Source organism: Pezoporus wallicus, unplaced genomic scaffold (genome assembly GCF_028554395.1).
Source record: "Pezoporus wallicus isolate ANWC-B61680 ecotype Strahan unplaced genomic scaffold, APGP_CSIRO_Pwel_v1 contig_11693, whole genome shotgun sequence".
In the NCBI taxonomy this organism is placed as follows: domain Eukaryota; kingdom Metazoa; phylum Chordata; class Aves; order Psittaciformes; family Psittacidae; genus Pezoporus; species Pezoporus wallicus.
Window position 1 is genome coordinate 404,613 of NW_026642504.1, and position 19,812 is coordinate 424,424.

Here is a 19,812-nt window from a genome sequence, read left to right on the forward strand (position 1 = left end):
TTTCAAATCTTCAGTGCAATCTACCAGTTGACTTCTGCTTCTTAATTTAGCTGGAGGCTCTAAAACCTGCTTTCAGACATTGCAAAGGCAACAGAAACACGGCTGCCTTCTGCTCCTCACTCCTCTCTGCAGCCCTCTTGTCTCCCCAAAGAGATTAAATCCTCCCTTGAAGCTTTTCTGGGGCTCTGCTGTGTTCCTGGGGTCCCAGCACAGGATGATGCTTGGTTGACCTGTGCCATCTTCTTACCCTCCTCCTTTCCTCTCTGTCTCATCTCTGCTTCTGGTCCCAGGTAGCGTCTTCATCACACGCATGAATCTTTCGTTTAGGAATAGATGAGTTCAGAAATGCTGGAGGAAAGAGCTGAAGGGGAGAGGGAGCTGCTGGTTCATCCATTAGCTCCCTCCGGGCAGGACCCTCAACAAGCCGAACAGGTTGAGTGAGGACCCTGCCTCTCCAGTGTCACGTTTCAGCACAAGCCATCCAGGGCCAGGTGCCCTCACAAACATAAAGGGATGTAAAAGCCTTATCTTGATTTAACTTTGCACAGCGAAACCTCACCTCGATGTCCCTAATGGAGTGGGGAGGGCAGTGGGTTGCAGCCAATGCCTGTGTGAATGGTGGCCGGAGACCAGTCAAACTGGTAAGGATGCTGGTCCACTCTGGGAAGGGTGTGAGGGAGCACTGAGGTCCCTGAAGAGCGTCTCTTTACCACACAGATGAGGGATTGAGCATCCTGAGCTGCGAGGCGCTGGGCTCAGCCCTTGCTGCTCCCACCCTTCTTCCCAAAGGACCAGACCTGCTCCTTGCTGGATCATGGAGCGTTTGGGGTGACAGGAAAAGGCAAGGCAGGACAGGGGGAGGCTGTTCTCCGTGACAACCTGCAGTCACATATATCCATGGGGTTTCTTGCTGTTCACACACCCTTCACAGAGGTTAGAAAAACCTGCTATTGGGAACAGTTCCTCCATCCCTGCTGAGCTTGGGAACATTAAGTAGGTGATAATAAGCGGTCCTGCTCTCCTTTGGAAAGTGCTACTCGAGACAATTTATCATTCAGACAAAGAGGGGAAAAAGGGTTAAACGCTGCCCGGCCTCCACAGCCAGAGGTGGCTTTGGTTATCTGCAGCCTGGCTGCAGGGCTACATGGTGCCTGTACATGTTTGGGGATCAAGAGTTAAGTGTTTAAATGATAAGTGATATCTTAAAAACATAAGTTTAGCAATGAATCTTTACCGACAATACCATACTATTAGTTAATAGGCAGAATTAACACACTGGCCTGGGGCCAAGCCCGTCACAGCCAGAGCCAGAACAGCTGAAGCTGCTTTTCACTTGGGTTTTGCTTTATGGGATTTGCTGCTGCAGGGAGACTCCAATTTCTCCGAAAATATGCTCGTGTTTTCCTCCTCCTGACCTGCCCCTGGAAGCTCGAGGCTCCTTGGAGCCCCAGGGATTCAGCCAGGAGCTGAAAAGCTTTCTTTTTGTATGCAGAGATTGAGCAAGGGTGCTGGTCTCCTTGTAGGGAGTCTCTCCATGGTTCTAGACCTGCTGCCTGCCTGCTCTCCGTGGGTCTTTACAGGCAGATTTACTGCCCCAGGTGCCACCATGGGATTCAATCCCCATCCCTTACACCCAGAATTAACTACCCTCTCCCTTGATGAGGGGATTGAGTTTAAGCAAGTGGCTCTGGAAGAAGGAGCTTTCCTAGACCCCAATTACAAGAGGCTTCTCCTGGATCCTTGTGGTAGCTGAGGCTCCTTGGGTGATGCTCCCTCTCGCCCCTGGCGCCAGGATGCTGCACTGAGCCTGGAGTCTGTGCATGGCAGCTCTACACCACCCGTTGCACAGATGCTGCTTCACTCATGCTGCTTCCCTTTGTGCCTGCCATGACTCCTGATTGCTGCCCGCTGCACCTCTTTAACCTTGCAGCGGGCGAGAGGAAGCCACCTCCTGCAGGTGTGATGAGCCAAAGGCTTCATGTGCAAATGAAACCTGTTCTTCCTGCACCAGGAACTGAAAATGCTACAGTGAATGCGTCACCATCAAACCCATTTTAATGTCCTTTAGATGTCATCTCTCTTGGCTCTGTCTGCCTGGGAACCATCGTTTGATGTAAACTAACACGTCGGTGCAACCAAAGTGGTGGCTGTCCCATTTCTGGAACCCCAGTCCTGCTGCTTTTCCTTTATCTGGGAAAAGCAGCCCTTTTTTTTTTGCAGCAGGGTTGGAGAGTTCAATGATGGAACTGCCCAAGGGTCAGATGTAGGCAGCAGCAACCAGTAAACCCAATAGACCTTGCCTCCCACGGTGGGACCCACTGCGCGGTCCTTGCAACATGGCTGTGGCCACTTGGCATCAGATGGCAACAAGGAGAGCATCACGTCTCCTGCCTGGGTGAGGACAGCAGTGAGGATGTACAGCGCTCCTTGGTCCATGACCATTTTACATGGAGGCCACTGACTGGTGCAGAGCAAGAGGAAGGTGCAGACCTGGACACTGGAGGAGGTCCGGCATCACTCATCATGGAGTCATGCTTTGTGGCACTTGCTGGTTTGCCACTGGCATAGGAAGCCCTTCTTGGGAGCAGAGTGAAGGCATGAGGTGGGAACAGAGCTCACAGTTCATGACTTACTCTGAAGAGCATCGTCAGGGGACAAACTTTACCCCAAGGACTGTGTAAGAGCTCCAAAGTCACTGCAGCAGTCAGACAACCTGCATAGTCCAAGATCCCATCCCTAGCAGCAACAGCCAAAGGGGATGCTCAAAGGAGAGGGAAGGTCTGCAGTGACTGTTCCCTCTTCAGGACAAAATTCCCACTGTGTCTTACAACGCAGCCCTGGAGAGCTGCAAGAAAATCCTGAGGGTCTGGGTGGGCACTGGCAAACACACATGGCTGCTGCTTCCTCTTGGACTCTGCGGATCCTCTGGGATGTACCTGCCCAGGGCACTTGTAGGACACAACAAGAGCCTGGGGATCTGGAAAGGCTGAAATGATGGTTTGAGAAGGTTGGGGACGGAGAGTGCTTTCTAACATCTGATGGGAAATATTGAGTGCTCCAGAGCAGTGGGGCGGGAGGGGACTATAACGGAGCCTGATACTTGGGCTTCTAGTCCTACAGAAGAACACATCTGGAGGCAATAGCAGCAAGACCACTGCTTGTCCCTTGCCTTTCTGCCTCCTTCCATGATGAATTGAGCTCTCTCCATGCAAGAGTGAACCCTAATGAGGCACTAAAGATGAAAGGAGGTGGCGCATAGGATTCTCTGGAGGCTGCTGCATTGAATGTGTGGCCAACTTGTATGACCAGTAACATCTGCTGTGGTAGGAGCTTCCAAAGGTGCTCAGAGCCTGAAGCTGGCCACAGTGAGTTGGGGAAGCCCACTTGGCTCATGCACATGGCCAATACCATCAGGGAGCCTTGATCGCCTCCAAAGACTTGTGAAGTGCACAAGGGTCAGATCTGGAGTGTGATGAAGAGGTGGAGCTGGGTCAGCTTGCACCTTCAGGGAGGAGGGTACTGCTTGACTTCGTGTGGTGTGAACCGGGTTTGTGACCAACCCACAATGGCCCCACACAGAGGGAATATGAGTGAACTTGTGCTCCTGCCCCACCTGGGTTGACTCTAAGAGGTCTTCTCTGGGCACCCTGTGGCAGCACCTCAGCATCCTCACAGGGAAGAGCTTCTGCCTAAGAGCTCATCTCAGTCTCCCCTCTGGCAGGTTAAAGCCATTCCCCTTGGCCTGTCCCTACAGGCCCTTGTCCCAAGCCCCTCTCCAGCTTTCCTGCAGCCCCTTTAGGCACTGGAGCTGCTCTAAGTTCTCCCCTTTAAGGAGTCTTCTCCCGGCTGAACAACCCCAAAAGTCTCCTGCTGGTCATGTCCCCTTCCCTGCCTGCAGCCAGCTCATGCACCAGCACTCACACCCAGCACACACCAGTGCACACACTAGCACTCATGAGCTCATACCCAGCACACACCAGCAATCACATCAGTGCACACAAGCACACACCAGCTCATAGCCAGCACACACCAGCTCATACCCAGCACACACCAGCAATCACAGCAGTGCACACAAGCACACACCAGCTCATACCCAGCACACACCAGCAATCACAGCAGTGCACACAAGCACACACCAGCTCATACCCAGCACACACCAGCTCATAGCCAGCACACACCAGCAATCACACCAGTGCACTCAAGCACACACCAGCTCATACCCAGCACACACCAGCAATCACAGCAGCGCACTCCAGCTCACCCTCCTCCACCTCCCTCTCTCCCCGGCTCTAGGGATGCTCAGCCCGGGGCCGCGGGCGCTGGGCCGGGCAGAGGCGGGGGCACCCCTCGGGGAGCCCGGACCCGGCTCCCCCCCCGCCCCTTCCCGGTGCCTGCGGCTCGCGGCCCGCCCCGGCGGGGCAGATTTGGAGTGAACCCGCGGCTTTCTGCGGGTGATCGACAGCTCCGGGAGGAACCATCGCGGCGCGGGGGGAGCCGCCGCCCGCCCTCCGCCCGCCGCCCTCCTCCGCTCTGCCTCCGCTCTCCTCCGCACCCCTCCCCAGCGCCGCCGCCGCCGCCCGCCGCCCAGCCGGCCGCAGCCCCCGCCGGCCGAGCGGCTCCCCGGGGCGGGGCGGGCGGCGCTGGGAGCTCCCCCGCGCGGCGGCGGCGGTGGCTCGGCCCGGCCGGCGGTGCGCTCCGTGCCCGCGGCCGTGCCCGCGCCGGCGGCGGCCCCAGCCCCAGCGAGGGGCTCGGTTCGGCTCCGCCGCTTCCCCCCCCCCCGCCCCTCCCCCCCCCCACCCCCGCCGCCGCCGCCTCCATGGAGCGCCGGCCGCGCCGCCTCTGATGCCCGGCCCGGCGCGCACCATGGGGCCGCTGTGGCTCTGCTGCCTGCCCCTCGCCCTGCTGCCGCTGCTCGCCGCCGTGGAAGGTAAGGGAAAAGTGGGGGGGGGGGGGAGAGGCAGGGGCCGCTGTGGGGCCGGGCGAGCCCCACTTCGTGTTTTTTCCCCCTTTTTTTAGGGGAGGGGGCTGCACTTTGTGTGTGCCCCGTCCCCCCCCCGTCCCCACCGCACCCCTCCAGCGCTGCAGGGAGGTGAAGTTTGGGAAGTGCTGCCGCCGCCGGAGCCCGGTGCCGAGCCAGGGGCCCCTTGTGTGTCGCCGCCGCTCTCCCCCCCCCCCAGCGCCGTCCCCAGAGCCCCTCGGTCTCGTAGCCCGTCTCCTCGCCATCCCTTCGCTAACGCGGGCATCCCCCCGCCGGCAGCTCGGCCGGTCCCCGGGAGCTCTGAGGGATGCCCGGGCTCCGCCGCTCCGTGCCCGCTGCGGGTAGAAAGCAGCTTTTGGGCGCAGCTCAGCAAGGCCGTGCCGGCATCCCCGAGCTCCCGGGCAGCTCCCTGCTGGCGGCGTGGCTTTCGCGGCTCCCCGCCGCCTTCCCCCGGTGCTCAGACAAAGCAACGGCAGGTGGGGAGCTCCACTGGGGAGGGTCCTGGGTGGGAGCCCGGTCGTGGGGTCCAGGAAAGGGGAGGGGGGGACGGGATACGGACTCGTCCTCCCGCTCCCAAGCCCACCCCGACCGAGCCTGCAGCCCGGGCAGCGCCGGGGAGCGGGGCTGGGCAGGGGTGAGGGCATCGTGTCCGGTCAGAACCCGGCTCATCCCGGAGCAGCGCGGTCCACGGGTGGCTGCCCGCTGCGGGAGGTCCCTGTGGTCCCCCCGGTTCGTTGGCCCGGGGTGTGGAGGCGCCGGCCGGTGGGAGCCGCACGGACGATGTTTGTCTGGAACATGGATGAGGCACCATTTATTAAGTTGGAGTTTTGGGAGATGACTCATAGGTTGGCCAGCTATACATCGTGATATTTACAATATGGGAGCTTGGCATAAATAGGACTATTTACGTTGCAGCGGAGAGCGCTAGCCAGCTATGCTATTCAAATGAGCCTGGTATGGTTTTAATTATGGTGGGGGGGAAGGGTTGGGGTGGTGAGCGTGTTTGTGGGAGCATACATGTCCACGTGGGACATCTGGCCTCATCGGCTGGTGTGGCTGACACTGACAATGGGGTTTGTGCCTGGCCAGCGGGGCCGAGCTGGCTGGGCTGTGCAGAGCCATTGGTGCTGACTACAGCAGGAGATGGAGCTGGCACCTTGTACAGGGACAGGGTGACACCATCACCCCACCCTGCGCTTCCTGCACCCTGTGAGGAGCTGCCGGGCAGCGCTGTGGGTTGGTGACCCGCTCCTGGCACACTGGCCTGCTTGCGTGGAGAAGTGGGTGACTTTGCCACCATCATGGCAGTAGCAGCGGGGACTGGATGCAGGAGCACCTGGGCTCCTCCCAAGAGATGAGGGATATACATCTGGGGATGAGGGGCCGGCCAGCACTGGCGGGGGCTTTCATCCACCTGAGATGATCACCAGAAGGTGTGCTTCTCCACGGATGGGGATGCTCCCAGGGAGATGGTCAATGGAGGACCAAGCCCTGTGCTTCCAGTGATTGTCCCCATCTGGGGCTGAATGCGTTGAGACAGGCTCAGTGGGGTCCTCCCTTTGCCCCTGCTGTTGCCTGCTGTTGTATGGTATGTGTGTCATGGGGTTGCAGTGGTCGCTTGCAGTGCTGGTGCGGGCAACCACCTACCATGTCCCAGCCTTTCCCTACTTGCAAAGGATTCTGGAGAGTTGATACGGTAAAAGAGTGTGGGACTCTTCTCCCTAGGAACACCACTGTTCCTTCCTCCCATTTGGGAGTTGCCTCTTCCTGGAGCTCCATGGCATGCTTGGATGCAGTGGCTGCCTGCATCTCCAGATGCCCTGGGCCCCGTTGGTGCAGGCAGACTTACCCGGTAGCCACTGGCCAAGGAGGTGAGGGCTGCACCCCACCACATCACCCTGGCCACAGGCACTTCCATGGTGGCGATGCTCTCCATGCTGTCATCACCAGCTCCAGCAGATTCCCAAAGCCAAAATGGGGGCAAAAAAGGGGGAAAACCGCATCCTGGTTATGTGCCTGGGGATCCTGCCTCTTGCGTCCTGTTTTCAGCTCTGCTATGGAGCTTTTCTCTAATGCTGGTAATTTCACTTGTCTCCTCTGTGCCTCAGTTTTCCTAATTACAAGGCGTAAAATAATACCGGCATCTTTCCCAAGGGAGCCGCAAGGTTTTGTTAATGAACATGACAAAGTGCTTTGGGATCCGTGGTTGAAAGTGCAGCCTTTAGTCAGTGAGCCTGTGTGTGGGGTGTTTATTTATCTACATGCTTTATATTTCTCTGTATGCTATATATTCACTTGCATTTAACAAACCTTAATTAGAAACAAAGCCGATAGGGAAGGAAATATAAACAGGAATGTGCATGAAAATTGGAAGTTGATTACCGAGTGGCCGGCAGAATGCATGGCTTGGGCTCGGGAGGGAAGGCTCTTTGGTTAAAACCGGCGCTGTTAAAAGGGAATGTGAAAAGGACGTAAGCCATAAATCAATATGGAAAACGGGGAGGCGGATGACAATGTACATAAAGCAGAGGTGAAGGACTGCGTGCAGTTGTTGCAAGGTAACGTATCGGCAGCTGAGAAAGTTCAGGCTTTTGAAAGGAAAAGTTCTTTTTTAGTGTGTTTTTAGACACAAAAAAAACCCACCCCAAACTAAAACCAGAAAGTCAAGAACAAAGGAGCCCGGGCAGGGTCTGGAGCCCACACTGGTTGGTAATGGTGCCACTCTCACTCACGGCTCCTCTTTGTATTCCTGCTGGTGTATGCTGCACGTGTATCTAGAGTACTGATGCTTCCAAGGTGTTTTCGGGGTGAGCTGGGAAGGGCACTGAAGGTATTTTAAACCCAGCAGCCCGGCTGTAACTCGTGTGCGAGGCAGGAGCAAGCCCCCAGAGGTGCTCCTCACCCTGCTGGAGTCAACTTTCCATAAGCCCTGTGGCATTGGCAGGATTCCCGAGGGCTGGAGGAGAGCCGAAACACGGGAAAGGAGGGACAAGGTGGCCCTGATATCTGTGAGGGTGCAGGTGCCCTGGGAGGCAGCAGTGGGCTCTGATGGGCGAGGGAGCATCGCCTGGTGGGAATTGCGCTGGGAAGCAGCATCATGGCTAGTGCTCATCGTCCTTCTGTGCCCAGCAGTCGTGATCCTGAGCTCGGCCATGGGCTTGGGGTCGGGTGCTGGGGCAGGACAATGTCCTCGCCTGCATCGGGTATCTCTGGGGCATGAATACGGGTGCCCCATCCGCTGAGCAAGCTGGAGACAGGACCTTTGTGTTTCTGCGTGGTTAATAATGTATTATAATATACACATATTATACACATTTACACATATACATTTATTATCCTGCATGCATGTCAATACTATGCAGTATACTGTATTTTATGTATTCTGTAACATACTTTAGTGTTAAAACGTGGTTACTTCTATTGTACACATGGTCATGACTTGCTGCTGAGCACCTCCATAGCCTTCTCCAGGCCCAGGGCTGGAGCGACCACAGGGTTTGACTTGTGCCTTGTTGGGTCCAGGTTCATGGTCTCACTGGAGAAAGACTTGAGCCATATCTTTGGGGTTGCAGGTCACACCGGGGCAGCAACAGGGAGAACTCCTTTTAGAGACCAAATGAACTGGTGCCTGATTTGAACATCTGTGGAGCTGCCATTGCCACTCTGCTTCTCTGCTTTTCCCATGCTGAAGCAGTAGTTGCTCCCGTCTCCCTGCTGTATTTCCAGCTTCTCTGGGTGATCAAAGCAGGAGGGCGATGCCAAGGGGACAGGGCTGTAGGGAACCGTGGCTTGGAGGTGGTGTGACCACTGATGCTCTCTGCAGAGGGATCTGGGGATGTGAAGGGTGCCTTGGGGATGCTTCTAAGGGGCTTGGAGGCTGTTCCCCAAGGGTGGGAGCAGCGGTCCCCTTTGCAGGCGGGCTAAGGATCTGCTTGCACTAGTCCTTTGTGTACACATACCTGAGCTGGCTGCAAAGAGCGGTGGGCACCAGCGGGGCTGCGAAACCTGCTTGAGGAGCTGAGTAAATACTGAATGCTGTGATAGCTCCCAAGGCCTGAGTGCCTTTGTGTGACTTGAACTGGAGCTGTGTTAAACTGGAGCCTGAGCCGACCGCTCTGGTCCCAGCACCCTCACAGACCCTGCATCCTTGTGTCTGGGAGCGGGTATGGGGGTCCTGTTCCATAGAAAGGGCTTTATTTTACCAGGAAAGACCCATCCTGATTTGCAGTCCCTCCCAAACCTGGCTTCTGGCTTGCAGAGACATCAGAATGAAGCGCGGCTGCCTGTTGCATCGTGTGGGGATGGGGGTAGCAGGGAGATCCTCGGAGGCAAAAGTTCAGCCTTAGATAAGGGGGTAACCACAGGGCCTCCTGCGATAAGGTGCTGACGTGCAGCCAGGCAGGAGGGAGGGAGAGGCAGCGCCTGGGAGGGTTAGGAGCAGGCTCTGCCCTGGCTGGTACCCGGGGATGCAGGCAGCACAGGGAGCGAGTATCGCTGGGGATGCTGGAGGCGGGCAGGGACCCCTTGGGGGCCAGGAGGGAGCAGAGGTGCCCCACATGTGTGTTGCAGGGATGTATCAATACCAACTTCATACCGGTATCAGGTGTTTTAGGGATGTGTTGAATGAATGGATGGCACTTTGTGCCAGGGTGCAAGCATGGGGGTGGCTGTGCAGGGTGTGCTGGCTCTGCAAGCAAAGCAGGATGGAGTAGCCCAGACCAGAACCCCCTGTGTGCTGGGCTGCAGCCCTAGAGCGTGAGCAGCAGCTCAGGGAGGGGATCCTGCCCCTCTGCTGTGCTCTGGGGAGACTCCCCCTGCAGCCCTGATCCAGCTCTGGGGCAGCAGCACAAGAGGGATGTGGAGCTGCTGGAGCGAGGCCAGAGGAGGCCTTGGAGATGCTGCGAGGGCTGGAGCAGCTCTGCTCTGGAGCCAGGCTGAGAGAGCTGGGCTGGGGCAGCCTGGAGAAGAGAAGGCTCCTGAAGGGGAGACCTGAGAGCAGCTCCAGTGCCTGAAGGGGCTGCAGGAAACCTGGAGAGGGGCCTGGGACAAGGGATGTAGGGACAGGCCAAGGGGAATGGCTTTAACCTGCCAGAGGGGAGACTGAGATGAGCTCTTAGGCAGAAGCTCTTCCCTGTGAGGGTGCTGAGGCGCTGGCACAGGGTGCCCAGAGAAGCTGTGGCTGCCCCATCCCTGGCAGTGTTCAAGGCCAGGTTGGACACAGGGGCTTGGAGCAAGCTGCTCCAGTGGAAGGGGTCCCTGCCCGTGGCAGGGGTTGGAACTTGAATGAGCTTTGAGGTCCCTTCCAACAGAAACCAGGCTGGGATTCTATGAAGGAGTGCTGTGCTGTCTGCCCTCTCTGAGTTTCCATGCTCAGGGATGAAGGGAGCAGCATTTGGTCCCCGCTACCCCTCTACCCTGAATTGTGGCACTGATTGCTAGACGTTAAGGGAGATAAAGAGGCTGGTGAGCTCCAGAAGTTGGTGGAGTTTTATCAGATTAATTTATCAATTAATCACAAATTAGGTTTTTAGCTCAGAGGCCAATCAGTGCATCCATAAAATGACCAGCCCTTTTCTGTATGGCAGCATCATACTGTAAAATGACTGCAAAAATACTGCATGGTAACGCTTTGCAAGTAAGGCAAAATGAAGGAGGTCGCCAAAGGGAGAAGCTGAAATAGGGACGTACTTGCACGTGATGGAGGAAATGATATTAAAACTCAGAATAAATGGATGTGGCCATTTAACGTGTGAGGTTTGGTTGGGGTTTTTTGTACATAAATCTTGGTGAAATGGCAAATGGAAGGAGGCTGCTGGAGGTAAAAAAGAGTTCTTCAGCTATTGGAAGTTGTATTAAAAGAGGAGAACAAGAGAGAAAATCAGAGCCTGTGGTGTAGTGAGTGTGAAACCAGCTCTGTCAGGCTGAGAGGAGTTCGGAAAATGACTTGGGAGGAGAAACTAATTATCCCCAACCCCAAAATTCCACTTCAACAAACGGGAACTGGGAAGGTAAACCCAACCAGCATGGAGCAAGTGGGGAGATGGGAACTGCTTCCGTGCACTTCCCCAGATGGCCATGGCCAAGGGCACTCCTGCCAAGGAGTTTTCCTCTCCAGGGCAGGGCTGAGAGATGGCCCTCAAGTGATGGCCGAAGTGAAAATAAACTGGTGCAATGAGTATCGGGATGAGCATCCTTTAAGAGGAGCTCCTTGGGTGATCCAGGAGACTCCAGCCCTGTAAGTTTAGAGGAAGGGCTCTCATGGATTAAAATCTGCTTAAAGAGGGGCAAACAAAGGAGTCAGTTTTCCCACTGGACGGGGGTCAGCGTGAGGTTTGTGCTGTGCGATGTACTTATAAATGCGTGGGGAAGGGGTGGGAGCTCGGAGGCAAGAAAGTTTGCAGATTATACGGAATGATTCAGGATGGTAAAAACAACAGTTGTCTTTAAAATATTGGAAAAGGATCTCATGACACTGGATAACCGGGCTATAAAGTGGCAGATTAAATGTAGTCAGTGATGAATGGAAAGGGATTCACAGGAAAAAAATTACCCTAAACCCATGCATGCACAGTGGCGGTCTTTAAATTACTTATTAGCATTTTAAGAAAGAGATCTTAAAGTCATTGTGGATGGCTCTTTGAAAGCATCAACTGAGAACTGGGAAAGGCTGGGAAAGGAGGGCCAAGACACTTGTGCAGGAGAGGTTCAGGGCTGGGGGGGGCTTCGGGGAAGATGCAGATTGTGGAGGACATGGAGCTGCGAGGAAGAGGGTGATGGAGGGATGGCTGTTCATTCTTTTATCGTATTTTTACTTGCTTTTGAGTTCTGAAGTAGCAGGTTTAAAGCAAGGAGCAATGGAGGGTGGAGGCAGGAGTGCCTTGGGCAGGGTGAAGCCTACCCCTGTGTATCCCTGGCACCGGGTGCATCAGGAAGCCCTCGATGCTGGGCTGAAGAAAGCAGGGTGCTTTCTGTGCTTCCTCCCTGAGCATCCCCCTCGTGTGCTGCTTGTGGTGGGAGGGAAACCAGGAATCCCTTTGGCTCAGCCTCCTGTCACAGATGTGTCATTGGAGGGCTGTGCCGAAGGGAAAGGTGCCTTCTCCAGGTTCCAGTGCTGGATGGGGGCTTGATGGGGGGCCCTGTCCCCCCACAACTCCCAGCTTGGCTTTCCACACCATCCACAGCTTCTGAGGCAAAGTGCCGTGGGGTTCTGCATCGCTTCACGTGCTCACAGCCTTGGCTGTGATGATGGAAGCTCCGGGTGTGCGAATGCCTTCCAGCCTTCCGCAGGCTCCTGGTTTTAGCTCAGCAGGGTGACTGGGCAAGGGTAAGGAACCCTGGAAGATGCCCGTTGGTGCTCCCCTTTGCCCTTTCTGCCTTTGGGAGGGTGAGAGCATCAGGGAGGGGAGCTCAGCACCGGGTTCGGGGGGTGGCGAGGGCGGCCGAGCGTGTGAACGTCCCCGTGGCGGAGGGGATGCTTCGTCGCGCCGGCTTGTGCTCAAAGGGCCAGACAAAGGGAACAATGGGCTTCGGGGACGGGCTCCTGGGCAGCCTGTGCTGGCTGCCGAGCCCCTGCCATGGGAGAGGAGGGGGAGGTGGTCGGGGGCTGCCTGCGAAGGGCTCTGCTCCCCTCTGCTCCCACCCGGGCTTAAGGGACACCGGGCTCAGAGCGGACAAACTGTGTAGAGGCGATGGCTGTCGCATGTGGGGCAGCAAGCTGCCTGTAGCTGCCTTCTGTGGGGTGTGTGTGCCCAGCAGCAGGCTGAAATGAGTGCTGCTCCACGGGAAGTGTCACCCCAGCTCCCAAAAGCTCGTTCCTAAAGTGTGTGGGGCCGTGCCGGAGCCTGGTGAGCTCTGGTTGCGCATCCTCGGCATGGCTTGCAGGGGTCATCGTTGCAGGGTTGGTGCGGTGAAAAAGAGGGGGAGAGCAGAGGCAGGGAGGGTGGAACAGGGGCTGGACCCCCTGGACCTTGTATCCAGACCCTCTGTGAGCCTGAACAACTTCAGCAGATACAGGGATACAGGGGAGAGATGGCATCTCCATCCTCTGCAGCCCTGGTGTATAGGGGTTGTGGGAGGCTGTGGATGAGGAGCATCCCATGCACCATGGTGTGGCACTCCAGGTTCTTCCTATCCCAGAGCCTCTCAGGGCAAGGGAGGACTGATTAAGGCACTCTGACAAGGAGTTCTTGGATCGTTTTTGGTCCCCAGAAGATGTCCTGCTTTTCTGAGCCAGGAGGCCACTCATTCATGCAGGGTGGCCACTGGACCCAAGTGCTTTGGCTTGGCTTGCTCACTGGGACTAGAGGGCTGGGATGTGTCTGAGGACAACCTTGACGGGGGTGGGCTGTTAAGATGCATCCAGGTGTGTGTTGCTTTCACAGAATGACCTAAACAGAGGGCTTGGTGCTAGGACATGCCCAGGACCGTGGCTTTAACCCGTATCTACCACCTCTTCTGAGGATGTGTCTGAATAAGCTGTTTGTGGTCTTGAGTAAGAGACAGGGATGTTCTGGACTGACAAATCCACGTGCTGCTGGTTTAAGGCAAGGTATGGTGGAAAGTATTAGGGCTGGGACTGCTGAATGAGTTGGGTGCAGCTGCAAGGAGGTTGAAGAAGCCCCAGGCCCTTACTGGGGAGCCAGCTAGTGCACGCCACATGCTTGGGTGTGCGATGGGCTGGAGCACGTGAGGGGTCACGTCTCGCCGCGCAGAGGTCGCAGTCGTGTTGCATGATTCGTTTGGCTTCTAAATCCCATTTCCAGGCCCCACAACTGCAACTCGGAAACCTTCACCGTGAGCCCCACGTCATAAATCTGTGCCTTTGGTTTCTCTTAAGCCGGTCTGGTGTCAGGGGACAAAGCGAGCAGGAGAAAGGGATGAACTGGGGGCAGCAGGAATGAAGTAAAGCGAGGGGTACGCGTGTTTTGCCTGCAGAGAAGGGGCTGGCCAGGCTGCATGGAGTTAATTGCAGTGTGTCAGCGCTGTGGAAAGCATTTCCTGTGGATCCCTCCTGCAGGATTCCCACCACTTCCCGTTTGCTTGCAGAGTGCCCTTGCAGGTGAGGAGCGCTGGGTTGGTGCGTGCATCCCCCTAACCTGTGTGTTAAATGTGAGTGAGGATGTGGCTGCTTCTCTGCTCTGGTGCAGGAACAGGCACAGATCTGGGAGGGAGAGAAGGTGGTGATGGTGTGAAGATGCTGCGAGGGCTGGAGCAGCTCTGCTCTGGAGCCAGGCTGAGAGAGCTGGGCTGGGGCAGCCTGGAGAAGAGAAGGCTCCTGAAGGGGAGACCTGAGAGCAGCTCCAGTGCCTGAAGGGGCTGCAGGAAAGCTGGAGAGGGGCTTGGGACAAGGGATGTAGGGACAGGCCAAGGGGAATGGCTTTAACCTGCCCGAGGGGAGACTGAGATGAGCTCTTAGGCAGAAGCTCTTCCCTGTAAGGGTGCTGAGGCGCTGGCCCAGGGTGCCCAGAGAAGCTGTGGCTGCCCCATCCCTGGCAGTGTTCAAGGGCAGGTTGGACACAGGGGCTTGGAGCAAGCTGCTCTAGTGGAAGGGGTCCCTGCCCGTGGCAGGGGTTGGAACTGGATGAGCTTTAAGGTCCCTTCCAACCCAAACCATTCCATGATTTTGTGATTCTATGATAAGATTGTTTTCTTTCCCTATGGAGCAGAGTGTGGCTGCTGGTACCTGCTGTGGGGAATGGCTGGTGTCAGGGTATTACCTGATGCTGGAGTGTGTCACGTGGTGGGATTCAGATCTCTGCCCCTTTGAGCTTGCTCCTGCCTGGCATGGGGTGCCTGTGATGCTGTGGCAGCAAAGGGGTGGATGGAGCAGCCCCACCAGGGACAGGTTAGGCAGATGCATTCCCTGGGCAGAGCCTGGAGCTGTCCTGTCCATGCCAAAACTGGGATAAAGGAGGGGACTATCCCTCCATTTCCCTGCCTTGCAGTGGGGAGGGATAATCCCCATATAACAAGGACCCTCCTGCTCTTCCACCCTTGCTGTGTGTTAGCACTGCTCTGGAGGCTCAAAAAGGATAAAACCAGAGGCGTGGATGATGCTGCGTGGAGCTCCTTTGACAGCAGGCACAGCAGGGCAGTGAGCACTGGCATGGGCTGGAGCAGCACGTTGAGAGGAAGGGGTGCTAAGCACCTCCAGGACTTGTCCCCATTCATCTGCTCTACCTTAGGGCAACCTCAGAGACAGTCCTTGGGCAGATGCAGAGCAGTGGGGAGCAGGGCAGGCCCAGGGAAGGTGCTAATTAGGATGTTGGCAGCGCTGGTAGGGGTCGGTGTGTGGCTGGTGGGATGTGTTGAGCAGCAGCACAGGGTCTGCCCTGTGTCTGAGGGGTTCAGCCTGGCTCAGGTGGGTGATGGAGCTGACCTGGGGTAGGTGGGTGCTGCTGGGAGCTCACCCTGGGTGATGGTGGGTGATGTGGCTTTGTCATGGGGGGGGCAGATCCTCTCTGAGCGTCGTCTGGTGATGGGGAGATGCCTGCTGGTGTGGCTGTGCTGCAGAGCCTGCGCCTCGTATACCTGGGTTTCTCCTCCTTTTGACTCTTCACCTTCCTTTTTCCAAGGCTGTAGGCAAAATGGAGTGCAGAGAAGCTGCTAAGGATGGGGTCTGATGTTAAAGTCTGTGCCTTCAGATTGAATAGCTGCCATGGTTCTGCTGTGACAGGCACCTGTTCTGGCTCGAGAGCGACAGCTTTGGATACACACAGATCCCCTGGAAAGGCTGCGTTTACTGGCAGCTGCTCCCATTTGTCGTCTGGTCTCTGATCCTGGCTTTGGATAAACCTTGCATCGCTCCAGGAGGTGGCTGATGCTCCCCCTTGGGTCGAGCAGTGGCTGGGAGGGTCTCCTGGCATCCGTTGGTCTATGGTGAGTCATGGGGCAGGCAGGAGGTACCGACACGTGCAAGTAAGGCTTTGCTATGGAGGGCATCCAGGCTGGTACCTGTGGGGCAGAACAAGTGGCTGTCCCCATCCTGGTGGGACATGGGGGACAAAGGGGCATGTCCCAGAAGCCGAGCAGACCAATTCCTTCCTGGTGTTTGCTTTCACCCCTTGGCATTGCTGCAGGAGCTTGTCCTTGCTTATCGGTGGGGCTGGGGTGAAGTGCAGCTTCTCCAGGCTGGCTCTCGCAGTGCTGCTTTGCTGTTCCCATCCTCTACCATATGTCTCTGTGTAGGAAAAGGTGGGGCTGTGGGGAGGTGGGGGCTTGAATTTAGGACTGGAAAGCAAGGGATGTGGAGGGACATTGCCAGGCACTGCGGTAGGCTTGGGAGTGGCACGTTTGAGGACCAACAGGAGGGACTGATGGAGCCCATGTGTCCCCATGGCACAGCAAGGGCTGCCCCTGTGGCTTTGTGCTGGGGAACGTGTGGCAGGTCCCCCTCGAGGGTAAGTGCTTCCCTATAATTTGGGATGCCAAATACGTCTTGAGCTCCCCTGTGGGTGCTGAGCCCTTGAGAAGCCGACCCAGTGTTTCAATGCGTGTTTGGGAGGTCCTTGGTGTGTGGGCTACGGAGGGAAAAGGGGAAAAGAGTGGATTCGGGAGGTCAGCCCTGGGTGTGTCGTCCAGCAGCCTTGAAGTGCTCAGTGGCCAGAGGGGTGGAGAAGGGCTCGGCCTGTGGGTCTCCCAGGGTGCTCATTGAGCCGTGGTGGCATTCCCACCCAGCTTGTTTCCATCAGGGTGCCCATCACCCTGCACGTGGCACATCAGGGACTACGGGTGCATGGGCTCAGGTGATGGCATCCTAAAGCGCTGCGGGATCTCCTTCCCTTCAGCGACAGGAATGTGCTGTACGTTTACACAGGGCTAAAATAAAACTGCTGGCAAAGTCCCATCCCACATAAAGAGCCCGGCTGTGCAGAGGGATGCATCCCTCTCTTGGCTGCTGTGGCTGGGGATGCTTCGTGCAGGGTTCCTGCGGTGGTGGTGTTTGATGCAGAAGAAGGGTTTGAAATCGGTGGTAGGCTCTTGGGCTCGATGTGCTCCAGAGCTTCAACTCTGAAAGGCCACCTCATATGGTCAGTGTTGGGAGCCCATATGGAATGGGTGTGTGTGGCTGTGGAGGGGATGATGTGTCACGCCAGGATGTATCATGACAGCGACAAGACACAGTGATGGATGAGTCAGCCGAGCCAACAGAAAGAACCAAACCCAAGCCTTGGTTCTGCTCCAATTCTGTGACAATAAAATGAAACAACCACGTTTAAAATGCCAGGAGAAATCCCATCCACCAGCAGTGCCGAGGAAGACCCCGCACATCCCATGTACTGTCCCCATTGATGCCTTGCGGCAGAGGGGTTCCTGCCCCAGATCCCTCACTCTTTTCCCCTTTCCAGCTAACCTGAGGGTCTGGAAGTGGGGGCTTTGCTCTGGGCTTGGTGTGACTCTGTGCCAAGCCTGGGCTCCTCCAATTTCTCTCCCTCCAAATCAAATTGGAGCACCCTGGGAGTGCTTTGTCCCAGGAGGACAGTGACTCCTGGGTCAGCATCTGCTTGAACCAGGGGAAGGTGTTTGGATATCCTCTGCCTAGAGGCTGGCCCCCTGGGAAGGGGGGACCTTGTCCGTGCTGGGGACCATGGTTTCTGCTCCAGTCTGGTGTGGAGAGCAGGGACAAACCCCTTGGATCATCTCAGTTTAGTGCACTTGGCTCAAGATCCAGTGTTTTAACTGCTCAGCAAATGTTGCTGTGGGGTTCACCCAGTGTCTTAGGAGGGTGGCTGAGGCTCTGTGTTGGCCCTGGGACTGCTTCTAGGAGAGAAGGATGCTGAAGCCCACTGCTAACAGCACATTTTCACAAGGGCAGTTGCCTCTCCTGCATCCAGCTTCTGGGTGGTTATCCCTTGCCCTCCTCTGGACTGCATCAGGGATAAATACTCAATGGAGATCAGCGCTGAGTTGCTTTTATTTGGGTCTCTTAAAGCAGCAAAGCCTGTTGGAGGTGCAAGCGGGGATGGCCTGTGGTGAGGCTCACTGGCCTTTAATGCTTAGCATACTTTTGCTGCCTGCGTTTGCAGGGCTCTGGCAGGGATGAGACTTGCTGGTCTCCATGGTTTTATGTGCCATGGGACTGTGCCAACAGTTTAATCACAGCTGAACCCTCATAGAGCAGCATAAAAAATGTTGTAGTTGGGATTAGGTTACCCATCCTTCCTATAAAAGACTCTATAAACAGTCCATCAGGCCCAGGCATTCCTCTGTTGGCTGTGAGGTCCTTTGCTCTTAATGGGTCTGGCATTTGCTTTGACTAAGTCTTTTCTTTGGGTAGGGGGAGGCCCTGCTTTAGAGGAGCCCCCAGAGGATGGCTTTCCTGCTTGCACTGGTCGGGGGGACCCAGTGTCTGGCTTGGCAGAGGCGGTGTTGGATGTCAGAGGATCTGGCTGGGGAGGCAGGGGGTAAGAGGCAGCGTGACAAGCCCAGAAAGCACTGACAACAGCAGCTGCTCCCTCCCAATTGCTGAGGGCTGTTCCTGGATGGATTTGCTACTTGCTGGCGTGCTGGAGAGGTTTCCTGAGCCTCAGGACAGGCAAGGACCTGGGAGTCCTGCAGCTCCTTGTCTTGTCTGTGCTGTGGTGTGAGCAAGTTCCTAAAAGCTGTTGAAAATCCTATAGCTTGGGCTGGGCATCGAGTGGTCTCTTTCTAGCCGCCTTTACCTTCACATGCGGAAGAGCTCCTGGTTTGATCCCAACTGTGAGGCTTTTCTTGGGGTACTCCAAGTTTTGTTGTTCACCCTTTGGGGGGTCTCGTGGCAGGGGATGGATGGATGGATAGATGGATGGATGGATGGATGGATGGATGGATGGATGGATGGATGGATGGATGTGGGTGGTGATGAGCGTGTTCCTTGTCCTGGCTGGTGCCTCCTTGAGGCAGGTCTGCGCACACCTCCGTTGTGTTTTGGGGCAGCTCCTCTATGGAACATTGTAGGTGCTCCTGCATGGGATGATCATCTGTCTCCTGGAAACTTTAAACCCACTGTTCTGCTGCTCTGGAGGAGAAGGAAGAGTAAAGCTGGCGTTTGTTTGCCCACCCAGACTTAGCCCTAATCCTGCTGGCTCCCAAGGAGCGGGAATGGCAGTCCTGTTGATGACCCTTGAGGCAGTCCTATTGCTTCATGCACAGTGAGCATCTGCCGGGTGGGAGCAGCATCTGTGCTGCAGTGCCAGGGCACCCACCCCATCAGTGCCACCGTGTCACTGGGACCATCTGGAGTTCTTCCTGGCTGGTGCCACACCAGCTCGAGAGGGGTTTCGTGGGGGAGGCCAGGCTTTCCAGTGCTTTTCCCAGCAAACTTTAATTTACTGGAAGGACTGTTGCCCCTCCCACCCCCCAATACGAGTATGATTTGGTCAATTTAATCACCAGCACAAAAGGGGGGTTTCTAATATAAGCTCTTAGCAAGACCCCCTCCTTTAGCATCCTGCAGAGGGCAATTTGGTCCACCTGCCTGGAGTGGCTGTTTTAGATCATCTGCCTTGTCCTCAGAGGCCCTTTTCTCTCTGCTGCTCCTATCTGTAGAAAATTAACAACTGCATTAAAGTGGGAGCACTGTTTTTACGTATGGTGAATGCCAAGGGAGATGAATCCCATATCTTTTACTGGAGGATGCTCTGCGAACCTGGAAGAGCATAAGATAACATCAGCTTCCTTCATCCCTCTCCATCACGCTGACTGTAAGGCAGAAATGAAACTGGGGCTGGTTCCTGCAGAGCCTATTGAGACCCAGCGCTGGGAACTGTTACTTGGAACCCGCCAGCTCATCAGCTCTTAATCCCTTTGTCATGTTTCGGGCGACAGGGAGTTGCACGTCCCAGCAGCCACTGAGC

The 19,812-nt window shown here is 56.2% G+C and overlaps 1 protein-coding gene across 4 annotated transcripts in view; it reads left to right on the plus strand.

Annotated features, from left to right (window-relative positions):
- Positions 1 to 4,794: 4,794 nt before the first annotated feature.
- EPHB2 (EPH receptor B2) overlaps positions 4,795 to 19,812 on the plus strand; it is a 105,613-nt gene continuing 90,595 nt past the window's right edge. For all 4 annotated transcript variants that reach the window (XM_057430790.1, XM_057430792.1, XM_057430791.1 and 1 more), the window contains exon 1: positions 4,795 to 4,927. In XM_057430790.1, the coding sequence (XP_057286773.1) occupies positions 4,843 to 4,927 (85 nt within the window). In that variant the 5' untranslated portion in view covers positions 4,795 to 4,842. The remainder of the gene's footprint in view (positions 4,928 to 19,812) is intronic.